We start from the raw sequence: 17,232 nt of genomic DNA on the forward strand, positions 1-17,232 counted from the left end.
TTCTTTATGCAATAATTCACACATTTCTAGGTCACTACATGTTTTTATTTTAAAAATAAATACCAGTATATTATTTTTAAAATGATAGATGATTGATCGTTGTTGGTGGTGTTGGAATGAGTTTTGCCACGGTCCCTGCCAGGTCATAATGAACTTTCAGTATTTCCATTTTAATACTGAAATCTGCATCACTGAATAACTGCATCAATCAAACGTGTGTAATGGATGTAGTTCAGTGGACGAGTCCTCGCCTGAGGTTCCATGGATCATTGGATTTGGGGTTCTGGGTTTTCCCGTTCCAATGAGGGCTTCACGACAGGTGCACCAAAATACGGGGTGCGTACTATCCTGTCTATGGAAAAGTCCATATAAAAGATGCAGGTAATGTGGCAATGTGCATACTTCTTTGCAGGATAATGAAATGTAATGGTAGAAAATAGTTTTGTCACGTGTAATGAAAGCTCAGACTTCTCTCTCACTAACGACTAACAACCAGATAAGTGAGGTGTGGGGCCTGGACAGCGTGCTTGAACCTTAATTGGATATAAGCACGAACATAATATAAATTAATGAATTAGGTTAAATATGCAAATATGCTATCAAGTTAGATATCTATCTATCTATCTGTCTATCTGTCTGTCTGTCTATCTCTCTGTCTGTATGTCTGTGTAGCTATATATTTGTCTATCTATCTGTCTGTCTGTCTATCTGTCTGTCTGTCTGTCTATCTGTCTGTCTGTCGATCTATCTATATCTGGACCAAGTTTTAAAACACCCATAAATGTTAGGCACCATATAACTGTAGATTAAAATGTGCTGAGGTGTCGTTAAACATACATTCGTTTCCTTTGGTTAATGCAAAAACATTTTCTACGCTCCGTATCCTATATAATTTTTAAATAGACCCCTTACGTTAATGGACGTCTGTAGTTTCTTTTCGAAATTAAAAAAACATTACCAAAAAGCATTACCATTACCCACTGGCCAGTTATTTTCGCCCACCTCAGAAGTATTTATACACTGCATGAGCTAACATCGCCAGATAACATGTTCCAATGCCATAAACCTCAAAAATACCTCGCGCTATCATCGCAGCATATCAGTGGGTGCACTAACCCCAGCTTTATCTGTCACCGCCTGGTTATAAGCGATTCTCTTGTCGGGACCATTTACAGCGAGTGGCATCAAACCTGGATAGACTTGCAATCTTTTTGACCCTGTTACTGGTGAACGCGGGGCGACACACGGCGCTACGCCAATGGAAGGTGCACCGTTAAGTACTTTTGGACGCGTAAGTAAATATTTTGTTTTTAATATCAAAACCCAAAACAACTTGGGCCTAACAACACTGTGAACAACGTTCCGAAAATCTCTGTACAGCGTAAGCGAGAACATAGGTGCAAAAGAACAAGCTTTTTACAAGGTGTCTGAATTGCGCGGGTAACTTGCACTGATCATTCTGTGTATGATACACGGCCTTGCAGACGCGTGGTCTCTGGTCATAAATGGGGTGAACGGAAGGTCACGGTTTTTCCGAAGCCATACGGTTAGTATCGAAACCTGAAAACAGTTTCAGGCCTCGAAAATCACTACGGCAATCAGCAGTGCCGCCGCAAAAAGCTGTTGCAAAGTTGATCTGCAAGAGCATTTTCCTTATTATCGGGTATTTTATTGCTTATTATTTGTACTAAATTGCCGTCGCAAGATAATCTGAATTTCGGGGACTGAAAATACTAGGAACTAGTGGTATATTATCTAGCTGAATAGCACCATGTAACGGATTCTTAACAAATGGAACCTAAAACTTTAGGCTCCCATCCAGAGCGAGTTTTAACCGTTCAGAGGGGAAGTATAACGTACATCACTATACCTACTTCCCTAACACTAACCACTAACGATAAGTCATCAAGAGTCTGCCCTGGACAGAGCCAGAGACATGCAGGCAGGCATGCAGAGAGAGAGAGAGAGAGAGAGAGAGAGAGAGAGAGAGAGAGAGAGAGAGAGAGAGAGAGAGAGAGAGAGAGAGAGAGAGAGAGAGACATACATACATACATAAAGACAGACATATGGACAGACAGACAAGCAAACAGACTGAGAGACAAACAGACTGAGAGAGAACATTGTTGGCGCAGTGGTTTAAGGGTGGTAGGTGCTGGCTCTGACGCTGTGGTTGCACAGTTTTAATTTTTACCTAACCACTAAATCCCGTTTTCCATGTTTTGAGGGGGTGTTTTGTTTTGTTGTTGTTGGGGGTTTTTGGGTTTTTTTTTGTTTTTTTTTTTTTTTTTTTTTGGGGGGGGGGGGGGGGGGGTACGCGGTGCACATGTTTCAGAAAATCATGTCTACGGTTATCAAGCGGTTCATATAACCCCGTTTTATGTGTTCGTTTTCTGGTACCACGCCCGCGAAATGCCAGAAACAGCGCACATTAAACACGGACCAGGATAGCGTGCATAAACCTTTGTTATTCTATTACTATACTATTACTTGAAAACACTTGAACGTCTGTTCATTGCATATACGCGTAAAGATACATAAATATTAAAATGAAATGTTAGATTTAAAATGTTAACGATCATATCCTCAGTTTGAATTTTATTTTTAATTCAATGTATAAGTTTACCGATTTTAAATTTTTCACTCTACATGTATAGAAGATTGTGGGTTTTTTTTATATACTAGTACAATTAAAAACTAAATTTAATTTTAAAGTGTATAAATTAAACCGACAAGTTAAACGTGTTGTGTGAAAGACTTAGTTTGTACGTGTACTTATATGTTTTGTTAGAAAAAGAAACTATACTTTCATTCTTGAATGAAACTTGAAATCGGGAAATATCAGTCTTTGAGATACAACTGAATTGTTCGAAACTCGCCAACGCTCGTTTTAAACAATTGTATCAAATAGGTTGTGATTTCCCTGTTTCCAAGGTACACTTGTGATATTATCTCTCACATCAGAAGTGAGAACAGTAACTACACGCTGCTATGAACCGAAACGAAAAACATCCACGAAATCTGAGAAAGGTTTTTGTATTGCAATTTTGTCAGCAGAATTATCGTACATTTAGCAGTGCAAAAAGGTATCATAAATTGTATGTGTATTTATATCCCCCTATATAATACAGAGAGAGACACTGAGAGAAAAAAAGTTAACAACACCACTAGACTCTAGAGCACATTGATTTATTATTCATCGGGTATTGAATTTAAAACATTTGGTAATTTTGATATATAGTCTTAGAGAGGAAACCCGCTACATTTTTCTATTAGTAGCAAGGGATCTTTTTTATGCACCACCCCACAGACAGGGTAACACATACCACAGCCTTTGGTATACTAGTCGTGGTGCACTGGCTGAAACAAGAAATAGCCCAATGGGCCCACTGACAGGGATCGATCCCAGACCGACCGTGCATCAGGCGAACGCTTTACCACTAGGCTGCGTCCCGCCTCTGAGACATTGAGAAGAATGTATATCGATTGCAATTCGTGTATTAAAATGTTTAAAGCTGAGCGAGTGCACCAGCATTATTTAAATTATACCGAGCAGCCCTGCAAACTGTTGGTTGGTGATGACGGTAAGAATGCGTTGTTTACAGTCAATTGTTCTTCATTCATTCATTTATAGTTAGTTTCGCGCTTATATCCAGTTAGGTTCAAGTACGCTGTCCTGGGCACACACCTCAGTTACCATGACTGGCAGGACAGTAGGTTAGTGGTTAGTGAAATAGAAGTGGGGGTAGTGGCCTTACACCTAACCACTGAATGGTTAAACTTATTCTTGGTGGGAGCCAGTACCGGGATGCGAACCCAGTACCTACCAGCCTTATGTCCGATGGCTTAACCACTACACCGCCGAGGCCGATTATTGTTCTAGCGATCGTTTCCATTAAACAGCTATTTGCATATTCTTCCAAATCGTATTGTTTAGTACAGTTTAACCTGTTTTCAGCAGCCAGGTAACGTCTTGTTAAGTCACTATGCAGGTAATTATTTGACACAGGAGACGTGGTTGTATAATAAACCTACAATTTGCGCGCTCGCACTCTTGTGGGTGCGCGGGGCCTCGTTGTGTTTTTGCATAGCTCGTACACGAAAAAAGACTTTAAACACTCGTTTGGTTTAGGCATAAACATCGGGGGTAGTGTGGAGATAGTAGCATTGGTTCTTATCTCTGAAGATTATCATCCATTTTCTAGTTAAAAGGTGAAATAACCAACTGTAATTTAAAGGCCCCCCACCCCACACACCACCACCACCACCATCACCACAACTCCCCTAGATGCAGATGCAGATGCAGGTGCAGATGCAGATGCAGTTGCATGCATCGTCTGACGCTTATGTCAGGTTTAGGGCTGGCAGCTGTTTGGTGAATTATAGCTGCCGTTTCAATGCCATAACCGAAAAATAAATTTCAGGGAATAATTGTTTCTGGCTAAGCAAGCTGAAAATAGCCAACCTAATCGATACAGTTGTACGGGGCCCGTTTCTAACGCTACAGGACGGGCTAGGAACTATTTTCAAAATCACTTAATGGAGTTGATGAAAGAGGCCAGATAAGTTAATCTACCTGAATACTCTTATAGCGAGAACGGCAATGGACATTTGCCCAATAGCTATTACGAAGTGTCATTATTTGTGAGAGAGCAAAATGTTTTCCAAATCAAACAGTGGCTTTTTTAGTTTTCAGATTATAGAGAGATTGCCATTCCAAACGTCCAAACGTGTTGCACTAGTTACAATGCATATGTTGTACTATATTCCACGTGTTGCACTATAGTGCACATGTTGCACGTGTTTGAAAAGTGCGATTCTATTCCATAATACACGTTGATTTATCGCTCAGTTCGTACCCACACTCTTGAAATGACATAGACACAACTTTCCTGTACACATACCACATAAATTTATATTTATACCAACTTGTATAAAAACAAGAATGGAGAAACTTGTAATTTGAACATATGAAGCGTTTCCGTGTGCGTTAAGAAACACAGTTTTCCTGATTATGAAAACAGCCTATTAGACATTGCATCTCCAGTCTCCATCTTAGAACTTCGTTTCCTAATTGTGAAAACAGCCTATTAGGCATTGCATCTCCAGTCTCCATCTTAGAACTTCGTTTCCTAATTGCAAAATACAAACACACACATAAGCGTACGAGACAGGGGGCGGGGGAGGGGAGGGAGGCAACTGCCCCCTAATGCTGCAGCAAAACCTCAAATTTGGGAATACATTATACCGACATTCGGGCAAAATATGCTAACCTAAGACCTTTTTACCATGTATTTTCATCACTCTACCCTCGAAATTAGTTGTAATCCATGTAAAAATGCAGTTTGGTAGTAATGCTAATATGAATAAATGTTTTTATCCAGATTCGGACATTTTCGTTTTATTCGGGCAAAAGCCAGCCTGGTCTAACTCCATGTTTTAGCATACATTGTTACAGAAATCATATGGCGTGTTAATACATTTTATGTGATCTAGAATAACCATTGCATATAAAGCATATTAAGGATATCGAAAATTGATATTATGGGATTATCTATTCTAAATCTTAAAATAATTGAAATATTCACGAGATTGCAGCTTTAACTATTTAGACACGTGTACGGTGGAGATTGATAGGTCAGGCACAGAGTTGGTGTATCAGGTCGTATTTTTACAAATAATGTCACATTTACTACCAATCAGAGCCGCAACTGTTTTTATTCCGTAAATATTTCACCCAGTGCACTTCGAACTTTGACACGGAACTTTCTTCTTTGGTACAGTACAACCTATATCCATATAGTCTCGCAGACTGTTGATTCCACAAGTGTCTGGGATCGACCGATATTAGAACTATAATTTATTACGAGGAGCGATCCGACGTTCGTAATTCTATTCTAAAGTAAAGTAGAACATTCGTAGACCCAAAGATCTAATGAACTGCCACCGCGTTTGTTGTCATGAAATATAGGATGTGCAAGACCATCCTTGTTTGATGCCAAATGATTTGACGCTAAATCGTCGTAGTTTAATCCAAAAATAAACCTTGATTGGTAATAAATATTGGTCTTCTGTCGCGGCAAGTGATTAAGCGTGTTATTTGTCAATAAATGCAGTAGGTAAATAAATAGGGTCTGTAACATCAAGGAAATTTTCCAACATCAGCCATTTCATTTCCAATTACACTGTGTACTTCTTTTGTATTAGTATACCCAAGAGGCTAGTTGTTACTAACCCTCGAAGAATATAATTTATTGCTTTATGTTTATAAGCGCCCAGTTTTGTTTATCCAGAAAAGACCCTATATTTTAGCCGGAGTGCTCTGCCTTTTAATAGAGACAATTATAATAACTGTCCGAATGTGCGCCAAACTCTCTTCTCTCTTCATTAGATAGACAAATAGATCAACGATCAGACAGATGGATAGATATTTGTTTCGGTTTTGTCTGTTTCTGTCTTTTTTGGGGGTTCTTTTCTGTTATTATTAATTGGTTGCTATTTTAATCACCAACGTGTGTGCGTATGTATGTATGTATGTATGTATGTATGTGTGTGTGTGTGTAGGCCTGTGTGTATGTGTGTGTGTGTGTGTGTGTGTACATACCCGTGCATGCGCTGAAGTGTGTACATGCCCGTGTGTGTGCTGAAGTGTGTACATGCCCGTGCGTGCGCTGAAGTGTGTACATGCCCGTGTGTGCGCTTACGTGTGCACATGCCCGTGCGTGCGCTGAAGTGTGTATGTTTCTGACGCACATTATTAAAGTACACTCGTACGCAACAACACAAACCAGGTTTCTTGAAATATAATCTTAATGCACTCGTGTATGGTGTATTAAGGACAAAAATACTGAAGACGTCATGTTTGGTTTGTTCTTCCTGGTGCTATTCTGGACCAGAAAACAATATTATTAGTATCGACAGCTGTGACCAGTTATAGAAACGGCCGTGTAGAAACGGCCAAGTACCAGTACTTGAGTCAGGCTATTTACATCTTTATGATGGTCTTTTGAACCAGGCGTACGTTCAGCGACAGCGAATGTTCGACGCTAACATCCTCAATATTCTTCATTTGGTAACTTGGTTTAAGCGCTTTTAAAGTTTTGTTTTTGTTTAATGACACCACTAGAGCACACTGATTTATTAATCATCGCCTTTTAGATGTCAAGCATTTAGTAAGTTTGACATATAGTCTTAGAGATGAAACCCACTACATTTTTCCATTAGTAGCAATTAAGTGAGTGAGTGAAAGCTTTTACACGTGCGTATATACCACGAAGGTTTCACGCACGCCTGTCACGGGCTTAATCTCAGACTTTCGCCAGTGACTAAGTCCGGGCCAGGAGGGGGGAGGGGTTAGTTTGAGGTGGGCAGAATTTGGAATAAAAAATTTAGTGGTCGGTCAAAGACCTAAGTCCTAAAATCCTAACGACATTCTACACTTCTACACATTTCTGGACTAAGAATTTAAATCCAAAGATTTTTTTACTGCTCGGCCTAAAAGGTTTTAAGGTGATTTGAGCAATTGATTGGGCACCAAAGTAAAGTGCGTTGGACTATTTATATAAAAAAATAAACATAAGAATTTTGAGCCGCGGCCGAAAATTTTAAAAGTCCAACTAAGCCCAAAAAGGAGGACTCATGGCGAAGTGATGGGACTGTTCAGGCCTGAAGTTGGGGAGTCCTTCAGTCAACATGGCGATGTTTCTGTTGATGGTTCCTAGATAGATGTCCCGCAGTACCATCTTCAAGATGCGGTGGATGGTTGCGTTGGGCATCAATGGCATCAGGAGTCCCTGCCTGTACAGTCCGTCCTGCTGTGCCGTCATGTAGAGTTGGTCCGAGTGAAAGGCTCCTTGTAGCTGGTACTTCCCTTGTCCAGTTGGAAGTTGGCGCCAATGATCTTCTCTCCAAGGTCCCTTGATTAGAGCGCTATCGGTAAAGTCGCCGTAGACTGCTCATCGGTATTTAGCTGGCAGCTTGTCGCAGACGAGAGTCCAATCGGGTTGGTCGGATGTCTTTGGTATGGTGGCCGCAGACACCTTCCTCCTCTTGGACTCCCGCTGGAACCGCAACAACTTCCGAAGGCGCTGATGAGCTGGCTGGGGGGGTCACTAATGACAACATGTCCCGTCTCCATCTGCGTTGGTACGTCTACAGGAGGGACCGCCACTGTCAGTGGAGCTGACAGCTTTTGCCCCCCCCCCCCCGGGCCGCTCCTGGCGAGTGCTTCGGTCGAGTAGCTGGGGGAGACAACGCAGAATGAACCGCCCCCGGTGGTTTAGCCACCGGGTTTGGATCACCCTGCACCGCCCCTGTCGGTCTCGTACTCCGTTTCGGAACAGGAGGGGCCGCCCCTGGCGGTTGAGCCACCAAGTTAGGTCCCCCTGGGTAGTCTTAGGTCGCCTCCTCCGTCTTCTGCTAGGTGAGCGTCGCTTCTTGTCCACGCCGTAGATTAGCGTGACAGTCGCTGAGTCACCGTCGTGTTCTATGCGATACTTGGACAAAGGCCCAAGCGTACGCAACACAGCCCCTAGGGTGGTGGTGGGGTGGGGGGGGGGGATAGAAATCACCACGTTCTCGGAATACAACCGCATCGTTCGAGAGTCAGTACAGCGTGTTTCTAGCAATTAAGGGATCTTTTATATCCACGGCCTTTAATATACCAGTCGTAGTGCACTGGCTGAAACGAGAAATAGCCGAATGGGCCCACCGACGGGGATCGATCCCAAACCGATCGCGAGCACTTTACCGGCGCTCTTTACCACTGGGTTGCGTCCCGCCCCTTGGCCAGTCCACTGTTTCCTTTCTTTCTTAAAATTATTTTATTATTTTTATTAAATAAATTGGAATAAAATACGAAAAACAGATTATTCCTGCATGCGATCCGCAGTGGACATTATCATTACAGTTGGCCTGTGGAAATAACCTTTGAAGACGAGTTTAAAAAGTGCAACGAAACAACTGAATTTACATCATATGCAACAGCAGATGGCTTTTCGTTTAGTTGTGGTATTTTTGTTAATGTTTTGTGCATTTTGGATAGACACGATGTCGGATGTATAATGGTTAGAAGGAAATTGGTTGTTAAATGTTGATGTTACTAAGCAACCAGAAGTAAACATTACTTCAGTTGTTAGATTTGCTATGTTGAACCTGCGCCAAATTACGCGTGTAAAAAGGCAACGTGCTTAGTTTTGGCATATAATTTACACCATAACACCACCATCTTTGAAAATAACTACAATGCGCAACGAAACATCAAAATTTAACAAACATGACATACGAGAAGGTTTCATATCTGTTGTATCAGGACCAATGAGCGTTCCCTTACTTAGTAGGAGACTTAATAAGCATCATGTGGTGTTATATATAGATGGATGGATGGATGGATGGATGGATGAATGGATGGATGGATGTATGTATGTATGTATGTTGTATGTATGTCGAGGTTGACTGTTACATACATAGATATTAACGCACAGGCGCAGGGGATAATTAAATCCTTTCTGGCCTCACAAATTGTCCCATGCCGTTGCTGGGACTCGAACCTGTGGCACCGATTCGCCCGCAAATTGCAAGACTAACCACGATACGCTCTGAGCTATCGAAGCTTCCATAAAAAAGGAAGTTCTTTAACTCAACCATATGCATGGGGTCTACAATCTACGCGGTCGATCCCACTTACGTGCCTGAAACAGTGGGCAGACCTGGCACTGGCTAGTATGTATTGATGTATGAATATCTATATATTGTATGTATGTCGAGGTTGACTGTTACATACATAGATATTAACGCAATGGCGCAGGGGATAATAAAATCTTTTCTGGCCTCCCAAATTATCCCATGCCGTTGCTTGGACTCGAACCTGTGGCACCGATTCGCCCGATATATATCAAACATTCACTCGTAGTTTTCAGAGGACTCCCGCTACATTTTTTCCATTAGCAGCAAGGGATCTTTTATATGTACTTTCACACAGACAGGACAGCACATTCCACAGCCTTTGATATATTAGTACCAGGCGTGGTGAACTAGTTGGGACAGGGAAAAAACATCAGAGAATGGGTCCACCGAGGAGGTTCGATCCTGCGACCAAAGACCTCAGGCGAGCACTCTATCAACTGAGCTAGATCCCGCCCGAGAGAGAGAGAGAGAGAGAGAGAGAGAGAGAGAGAGAGAGAGAGAGAGAGAGAGAGAGAGAGAGATAGTGAGAGAGAGGGTGGAGAGAAGAGAGAGAGAGAGAGAGAGAGAGAGAGAGAGAGAGAGAGAGAGAGAGAGTGTGAGGGTGGAGAGAACACAAGAGAGAGAGAGAGAGAGAGAGAGAGAGGTACACACGTGTGTGTGTGTGTGTGTGTGTGTGTGTGTGTTTGTGTGTGTACTTAAGGGGGGGGGGGTGCAAGACTGTGATACCTTTTTATATCCGTTTACTTACATGCCCTGCTTAATGATATGCACACACACACACACACACCTCCCAAAAATAGTCCTGTTATATCGCGAAGTCAAATGGTCGCGCTTTGACATACCAAATTGAAAGCATATTTAATTTGTTTATCAAAAATGAGGTGAAAGTATTTGCCTGTTTATACCGTTAAAAAATCTACACATTATACACGTGCCTTTGAACGCATTCATAACTCATAAGTTCAGTGATGCGGTGAGAGGTCAAATATTGTTGAATAAACTGCACTTGCTGAGATCTAAAAGCCACGGCGCAGGTAGGAATAGCTGGGGGATATTTCCATCAAATAGGTTAACGTTTTGAAAAGCATATACTTAATGGTACCCAGTGATTGCTAGGATAAATGCCGTATGAAAGAAAACTTTTAGGCCTATCACATCAAAAGACGATCCATGAATAACTTTATTGATATGCTTCTGCAATACAATTTGCGACAAAACATATTCAGTGGTGGATCGGGGTGGGGGTGGGGGGTTGTGGGTACGTGTACCCTGTCCCGAGCACTGTATACATCTCACCGAACCAGGTTGAAAATCATTGGCGAATCTTGAAGGGGATCACAGGGGTACCGTGCCCCCCCCCCTCCCCGTCCGTTTGAAGTGCCTTTTTAATGACTATTTTTTAAACAAAAGTACATCATCCACAATATACAACCGTCTATAAATTGCAATGAAAACACGTCTAGAGAATTTGTTTTCAGTATTTTGGGGGGGGGGAGCAAGTCCCCTCCCCCCCCCCGATATCACTTGCTTTGGGAGTTTGGCTCCTTTACCTTCGACAAACTCAGACTTGCCATTTTTACAATTTTGTGACACCTCTTCACAAAATCCTGGATTCGCTTATGGACATAATTTTTTTTTTTTTAGGTCTAAACTTATAATCTAGTGATTTCCTCCACCCACCTCCATACCTTTAAAGTACAAGTTTAAGTGCGCGTTTTATGAGTTCGAACCCATCACCTGGGTCCACCCCTGGTATTTTTGTTACTGTAAAAATTATTATGTTTCATTTTTTTTTTTTTTTAATCTACGGCTGATATTTATTACTACAGAAAAAATTTCAAAACAAGTATTGTATCATATTTATCACGCATTAATTACGCATCACTGACGTCATACGACAGTACTGCCACGGGTACCAGTGTCACATCTACGTCTGTTCCAGTCGAGTAGTTGCAGACGTCACCCCAGTCGCATTATGGCGGACCAACAGGTGGAGAACGTTCTAGCAGACGACACTTTGAACAACTCCAACTTGGAAAAAGCTCTGGAAAACATGGTATTTATAAGTTAGAAGATTTATATATATATATATATATATGTATAGATATTAGGAGCTTTGCTGTCATCGGCGTATATCGCTTTATGGGTTTTGAAAGTGCTTAACATAAACATGTTCAAAACGCACCTGTATGGATACGGCCGTATTACACAGTGACAGTGTACTCGGGCTAAGTGACAGTAATGAGTTACATGAGGTGGGTTTTTTCGTATTCTACATTATTATCTTTATGTGATATAGTTCTGCAAATATGGAAATGTAAAACTGTGTGAACACCATTGTGCAAAATGTTCAAGGTAAAATTACATTTCATTTGATTAGCTTGTTGCTTTTTATTCAAAAATTGTTTTGTTAGTAAACAAAGTTAAAGTTTGTTTTGTGAAATACACAGGCTTGTAGGAGTGTTTCCGCAACTCAAAATAAATAAAGATAAAAATGTGGCTTCCTACAGGCCTGATATATTTTGTGTAAAGACTGAGGGGAGAAAGAGAGAGACAGAAAGTGAGACATAGAGACAGAGCAACACACACACATGCACACACACACACACACACACACACACACACACACACACACACACAGAAAGATAAGAGACCGATACATTCAGAGAAAGTTTAGGGGTGGGTGAGGTACAGTAGTTTAAGACTGATATACTACATTTTGTTTTTGTTTCAAGAGGTTGGATTCTTTCATACAAGTAGGCCTAGTAAATGCCTCAAGCACATTTCATGAACTTTTTGAACCTGTGGTGATTACTTTAACACTCAGTTCTAAAATAGTTTTTTTGTATGCTCTCTTCTGGACAAAACTCAAAGTGATTATGATAATATTATATGCATGATATGGTACTTGTAGTTTCATACTTACATTTATTTTTTGTGTGTTAACATTCGGACAAAAATCCAGCGTATTTTCTATACTGACAAGTATGTTCAATATGCCACTGGAGCACATTGATTGGATCATAATTTAACCGGCCTCGGTGGCGTAGTGGTTAAGCCATCGGACTACAGGCTGGTAGGTACAGGTTCGCAGCCCGGTACCGGCTCCAACCCAGAGCGAGTTCTTAAGGGCTCAATGGGTAGGTGTAAGGCCACTACACCCTCTTCTCTCTCACTAACTACTAACCAACTAACAATTAACCTACTGTCCTGGACAGACAGCCCAGATAGCTGAGGTGTGTGCCCAGGACAGCGTGCTTGAACCTTAATTGGATATAAGCACGAAAATAAGTTGAAATGAAAATGGATCATAATCAAATTGCATCATCCAATTTAGATGATACAATAGATTATATTATTTTTATTTGCTCTGTGGATGGGTCTGATACCCTAATCACCACCCATCCCCTGATTGCCAATTTATATAGTGATTCTTTTAAGAAAACTACCTAGATAGTTATGAAGTCTCAATATTTTTAATTAAAAACTAAAATTCACAAAGTTGAGAAAAGGAAGTGAAGGGGGAGGTAGTTGGCATTGCAGTATAATAATTGGATCTCCCAACATATATACCATATCCAGTGGTTGATCCAGGAAATCTATTTTTTTGTGTGGGGGGGGGGGGGGGTTCACCAGTGGCCAATCCTGGGACGGGAGGGTGTTATGATACAAATGATTTTTATTGTCAGTCAGTAACTTTGAATACATGTACAGTCATTTTGCTTCATGACCTGTAAAGGATTTTTAGAGGATTTCCTGTTTGATACCTAATATATTTCATGTTTACACAAGCCACATCTTCACAAAGTGTTCACCTTGTAACTGTATACTACTACGGTTAAGTGTTGATACTATTGTCATTAATACTACTGTTGATCGACCATCTAGCTTCCTTCTTGATTACACTAGTTAAATATTTGTTTTACCTTTAAGCCATACCTGTAACTTGAGATCTTACAGGTGATATGCTTTGTCTCTGTCATCTTTTACTGTGTTTAATATCAATGTACAGTATATAAAACATTTTTGTATTTTTTTAGGAATTTATCGATATATAATGATCAGAAATTATATTAAATTGCATAGAATAATAAAAAATTTTTAATGATGTCAGCCAATCAGAACAGTTAAACATGTAACAACAGCAAGTTTGCCAAATTTAAATTGTAATTAATGAGACCTAATTTTAATTTATTGCTGTATTAATATTCAATCAGATAATGGGGAAGAGAGACTAGAGAAAAGAGAATGGATTTCATTCTCGAGGTTAGTGACATATATGGTGACTACCGGTATTTCATCTGAAGGTTCAAGCACAGTGTCATGAGTACACATCAATTATCTGGGCTGTCTGTTGGTAAAAGACACATGTTAATGATTACATTTTAGAGGTCACCATTGGTGAGTGTAAAACAAAATCCAGATTATAATACAACAGAAGAAAAAGTCTATAAAGAAAGAGTCTCTGGTCTCTCATATACATGTCATGTAGAGCTGTGTATCATTGCATGACTTGTTAAAGTGGGTTTTTTCATCCTGTTCTGTTACCTCTTCAGACAGAAGGTAGGTCGAAGCCCAGTGGTAAAGTGCTCATCTGAATCACAGTCAGTCTATGATCGATCCCCATCAGTGGGCCTTTTGGGCTATTTCCTCTTGTAGCCAGTGCTCCATGACTCATGTAACAAAGGCTATACTATCTGTAGGATGATAAAATATCCCTTGCTATTAACTCAAAAGAGCAGCCCATTATATCTGTGGTCCTGAACCTTGCTAGTGTGTCTGATGCCATGTAATAAATTTTCTGAGAGATTTATAAAGGCAATTTTTGAATTATTAAAAAAGGCTTGTTTAATCAGAGGGCAGCATGGCACTGATTAAGGCAAGTTGAGACTAGACTATTGAGGTATGGTGCTGCACCATGCTAAAACAAGCTAGGGATAACATTATTTGAACATGGCCCTCTGACATAGGGGAGGGATTTAGTTCAGTCGGTTCAGTACTTGCTTGAGGTGCTTGTGTCGTAGGATCGAATCACCTTGGTTGATCCATTCAACTGATTGGGGATTTTCTTGTTCCAACCAGTGCACCATAATTGGTCAAAGGTTGTGGTATGTGCTATCCTGTCTGGGAAAAAAGAAAAAGAAAGAAATGTTTCATTTAACGATGCATCAACACATTTTATTTACGGTTATATGGTGTCAGACATATGGTTAAGGACCACACAGATTTTGAGAGGAAACCTGCTGTCACCACTACATGGGCTATTCTTTCCGATTAGCAGCAAGGGATCTTTTATTTACGCTTCCCACAGGCAGGATAGCACAAACCATGGCCTTTGTTGAACCAGTTGTGGATCACTGGTCGGTGCAAGTGGTTTACACCTACCCATTGAGCCTTGCGGAGCACTCACTCAGGGTTTGGAGTCGGTATCTGGATTAAAAATCCCATGCCTCGACTGGGATCCGAAACCCAGTACCTACCAGCCTGTAGACCGATGGCCTAACCACGATGCCACCAAGGCCCATTGTCTGTGGGAAAGTGCATATAAAATATCTGTAGCTACATTAGGAAAAATGTAGCTGGTTCCCCTGATGACTACATGTTAGAATTACCAAATGTTTGACATCCAATAGCCGATGATTAATTAATCAATATGCTCCAGTGGTGTCATTAAGCAAAACAAAGTTTTACCCTCTGACACAAGTCTATCAGATATGGTAATATCCTTGGTATTTAACATCCCTCTAACACTCTTGTCAAGTGTGATAATAGCACTGGCATTTGTATACCCACATGCAGTTTTAATATACTTTTGTATAAAGCCTATAAATATGTCCATATAATATTCATATACTGCTAACACAAGTTTGTCCGTGATGGTAACATCACTGGCATTTTTGTATTTAAATGTACTTTTAATGAACTTTGTTTTGATCAAAACCTGTCCACTGTTGTTCGTCCTCTGCCCCCGGTCTGTCAGTGTATGTTTGCCTGCTATCTGAACTCAAGTGCTTCTAAATCATCTGGTAATCTTCCGGGGTAGATCTCCAATCATCTGGTGATCTTTCCTTGTGGATCTCTGTCTGATGTAATCTCCTAATTTTCTGTTTCGAATCACTCGGACTGGCAAGTCAGAAATCAATCTAAATTTGCGAGAGGTAATTGTGTTTGTGGCCAATCAATACAACATCTATAGCTGTACAGATAGGCCCACTTCTAAACACCATGGAGGTACACATGCATATGAGTTCCTCAGAGTTTGGGTTGCTGTTATAAAAATGAGCATGTTTTGACAAGATGCAATACCGCACCATATGTAATTAGTCTTTAGTATACTACATAAATGTCTTAAACTGTTTTAAATATGCATAATTGTATATAAGTTACAAAACCCAAATAAACAAACAAACAAACAAACAACAAAAAAGAACAAAAAAAGAACTAACAGTGATATTGGTAGATATCTTTCAGGGAATATTTTGTTTTCTAATTTTTTATTAGCAACAGTGAAAATTGATTAGCAACTGCTATTTAACTTTAAAAAAATTGTATGTAGTGATATTTGAAACTTGCATAGGGAGTCGCAATGCAACACTGAGCAAAATGTTCCCTATCTTTATTTGACTTACATCAAATAATATTGTTTGATAGCTAGTCTTTAATATTTTATGAACTCTTACATAAATTAGAATGAAAAAAACATAATGAATTACATGGTGTTATAGTAACTGGGTATTGAAAACATACATCAGCCCATATATACCTACTGGGACGCTTTTAAAAACGTCGGTAAGAAGTATTACATGTTGTTGTAGTAACTTGGTATTGAAAACATACATCAGCCCATATATACCTGCTGGGACGTTTTTAAAAATGTGGCTAGGAAGTATTACATGGTGTTGTGTAGTAACTGGGTATTGAAAACATACATCAGCCCATATATACCTGCTGGGACGTTTTTAAAAATGTGGCTAGGAAGTATTACATGGTGTTGTGTAGTAACTGGGTATTGAAAACATACATCAGCCCATATATACCTGCTGGGACGCTTTTAAAAACGTCGGTAGGAAGTATTACATGGTGTTGTGTAGTAACTGGGTATTGAAAACATACATCAGCCCATATATACCTACTGGGACGCTTTTAAAAACGTCGGTAGGAAGTATTACATGGTGTTGTGTAGTAACTGGGTATTGAAAACATACATCAGCCCATATATACCTGCTGGGACGCTTTTAAAAACGTCGGTAGGAAGTATTACATGGTGTTGTGTAGTAACTGGGTATTGAAAACATACATCAGCCCATATATACCTGCTAGGACGTTTTTAAAAATGTGGCTAGGAAGTATTACATGGTGTTGTGTAGTAACTGGGTATTGAAAACATACATCAGCCCATATATACCTACTGGGACGCTTTTAAAAACGTCGGTAGGAAGTATTACATGGTGTTGTGTAGTAACTTGGTATTGAAAACATACATCAGCCCATATATACCTGCTGGGACGCTTTCAAAAATGTCGGTAGGAAGTATTACATGGTGTTGTGTAG

General features: G+C 40.3%; 1 protein-coding gene across 3 annotated transcripts in view; it reads left to right on the plus strand.

The window, feature by feature from the left end:
- The first annotated feature begins 1,234 nt into the window (after positions 1-1,234).
- Positions 1,235-17,232, plus strand: part of LOC121372495 (four and a half LIM domains protein 2-like) — a 148,123-nt gene continuing 132,125 nt past the window's right edge. The window contains exon 1 of one of the 3 annotated variants that reach the window (XM_041498842.1): positions 1,235-1,291. In XM_041498842.1, coding sequence (XP_041354776.1) covers positions 1,259-1,291 — 33 coding nt within the window. In that variant the 5' untranslated portion in view covers positions 1,235-1,258. Of the gene's footprint in view, positions 1,292-11,615; positions 11,738-12,012; positions 12,037-17,232 lie in introns of those variants that run through there. The other 2 variants (XM_041498840.1, XM_041498843.1) reach the window with 2 other exon arrangements.

Source organism: Gigantopelta aegis, chromosome 4, assembly GCF_016097555.1.
Source record: "Gigantopelta aegis isolate Gae_Host chromosome 4, Gae_host_genome, whole genome shotgun sequence".
NCBI classification, from domain to species: Eukaryota; Metazoa; Mollusca; class Gastropoda; order Neomphalida; family Peltospiridae; genus Gigantopelta; species Gigantopelta aegis.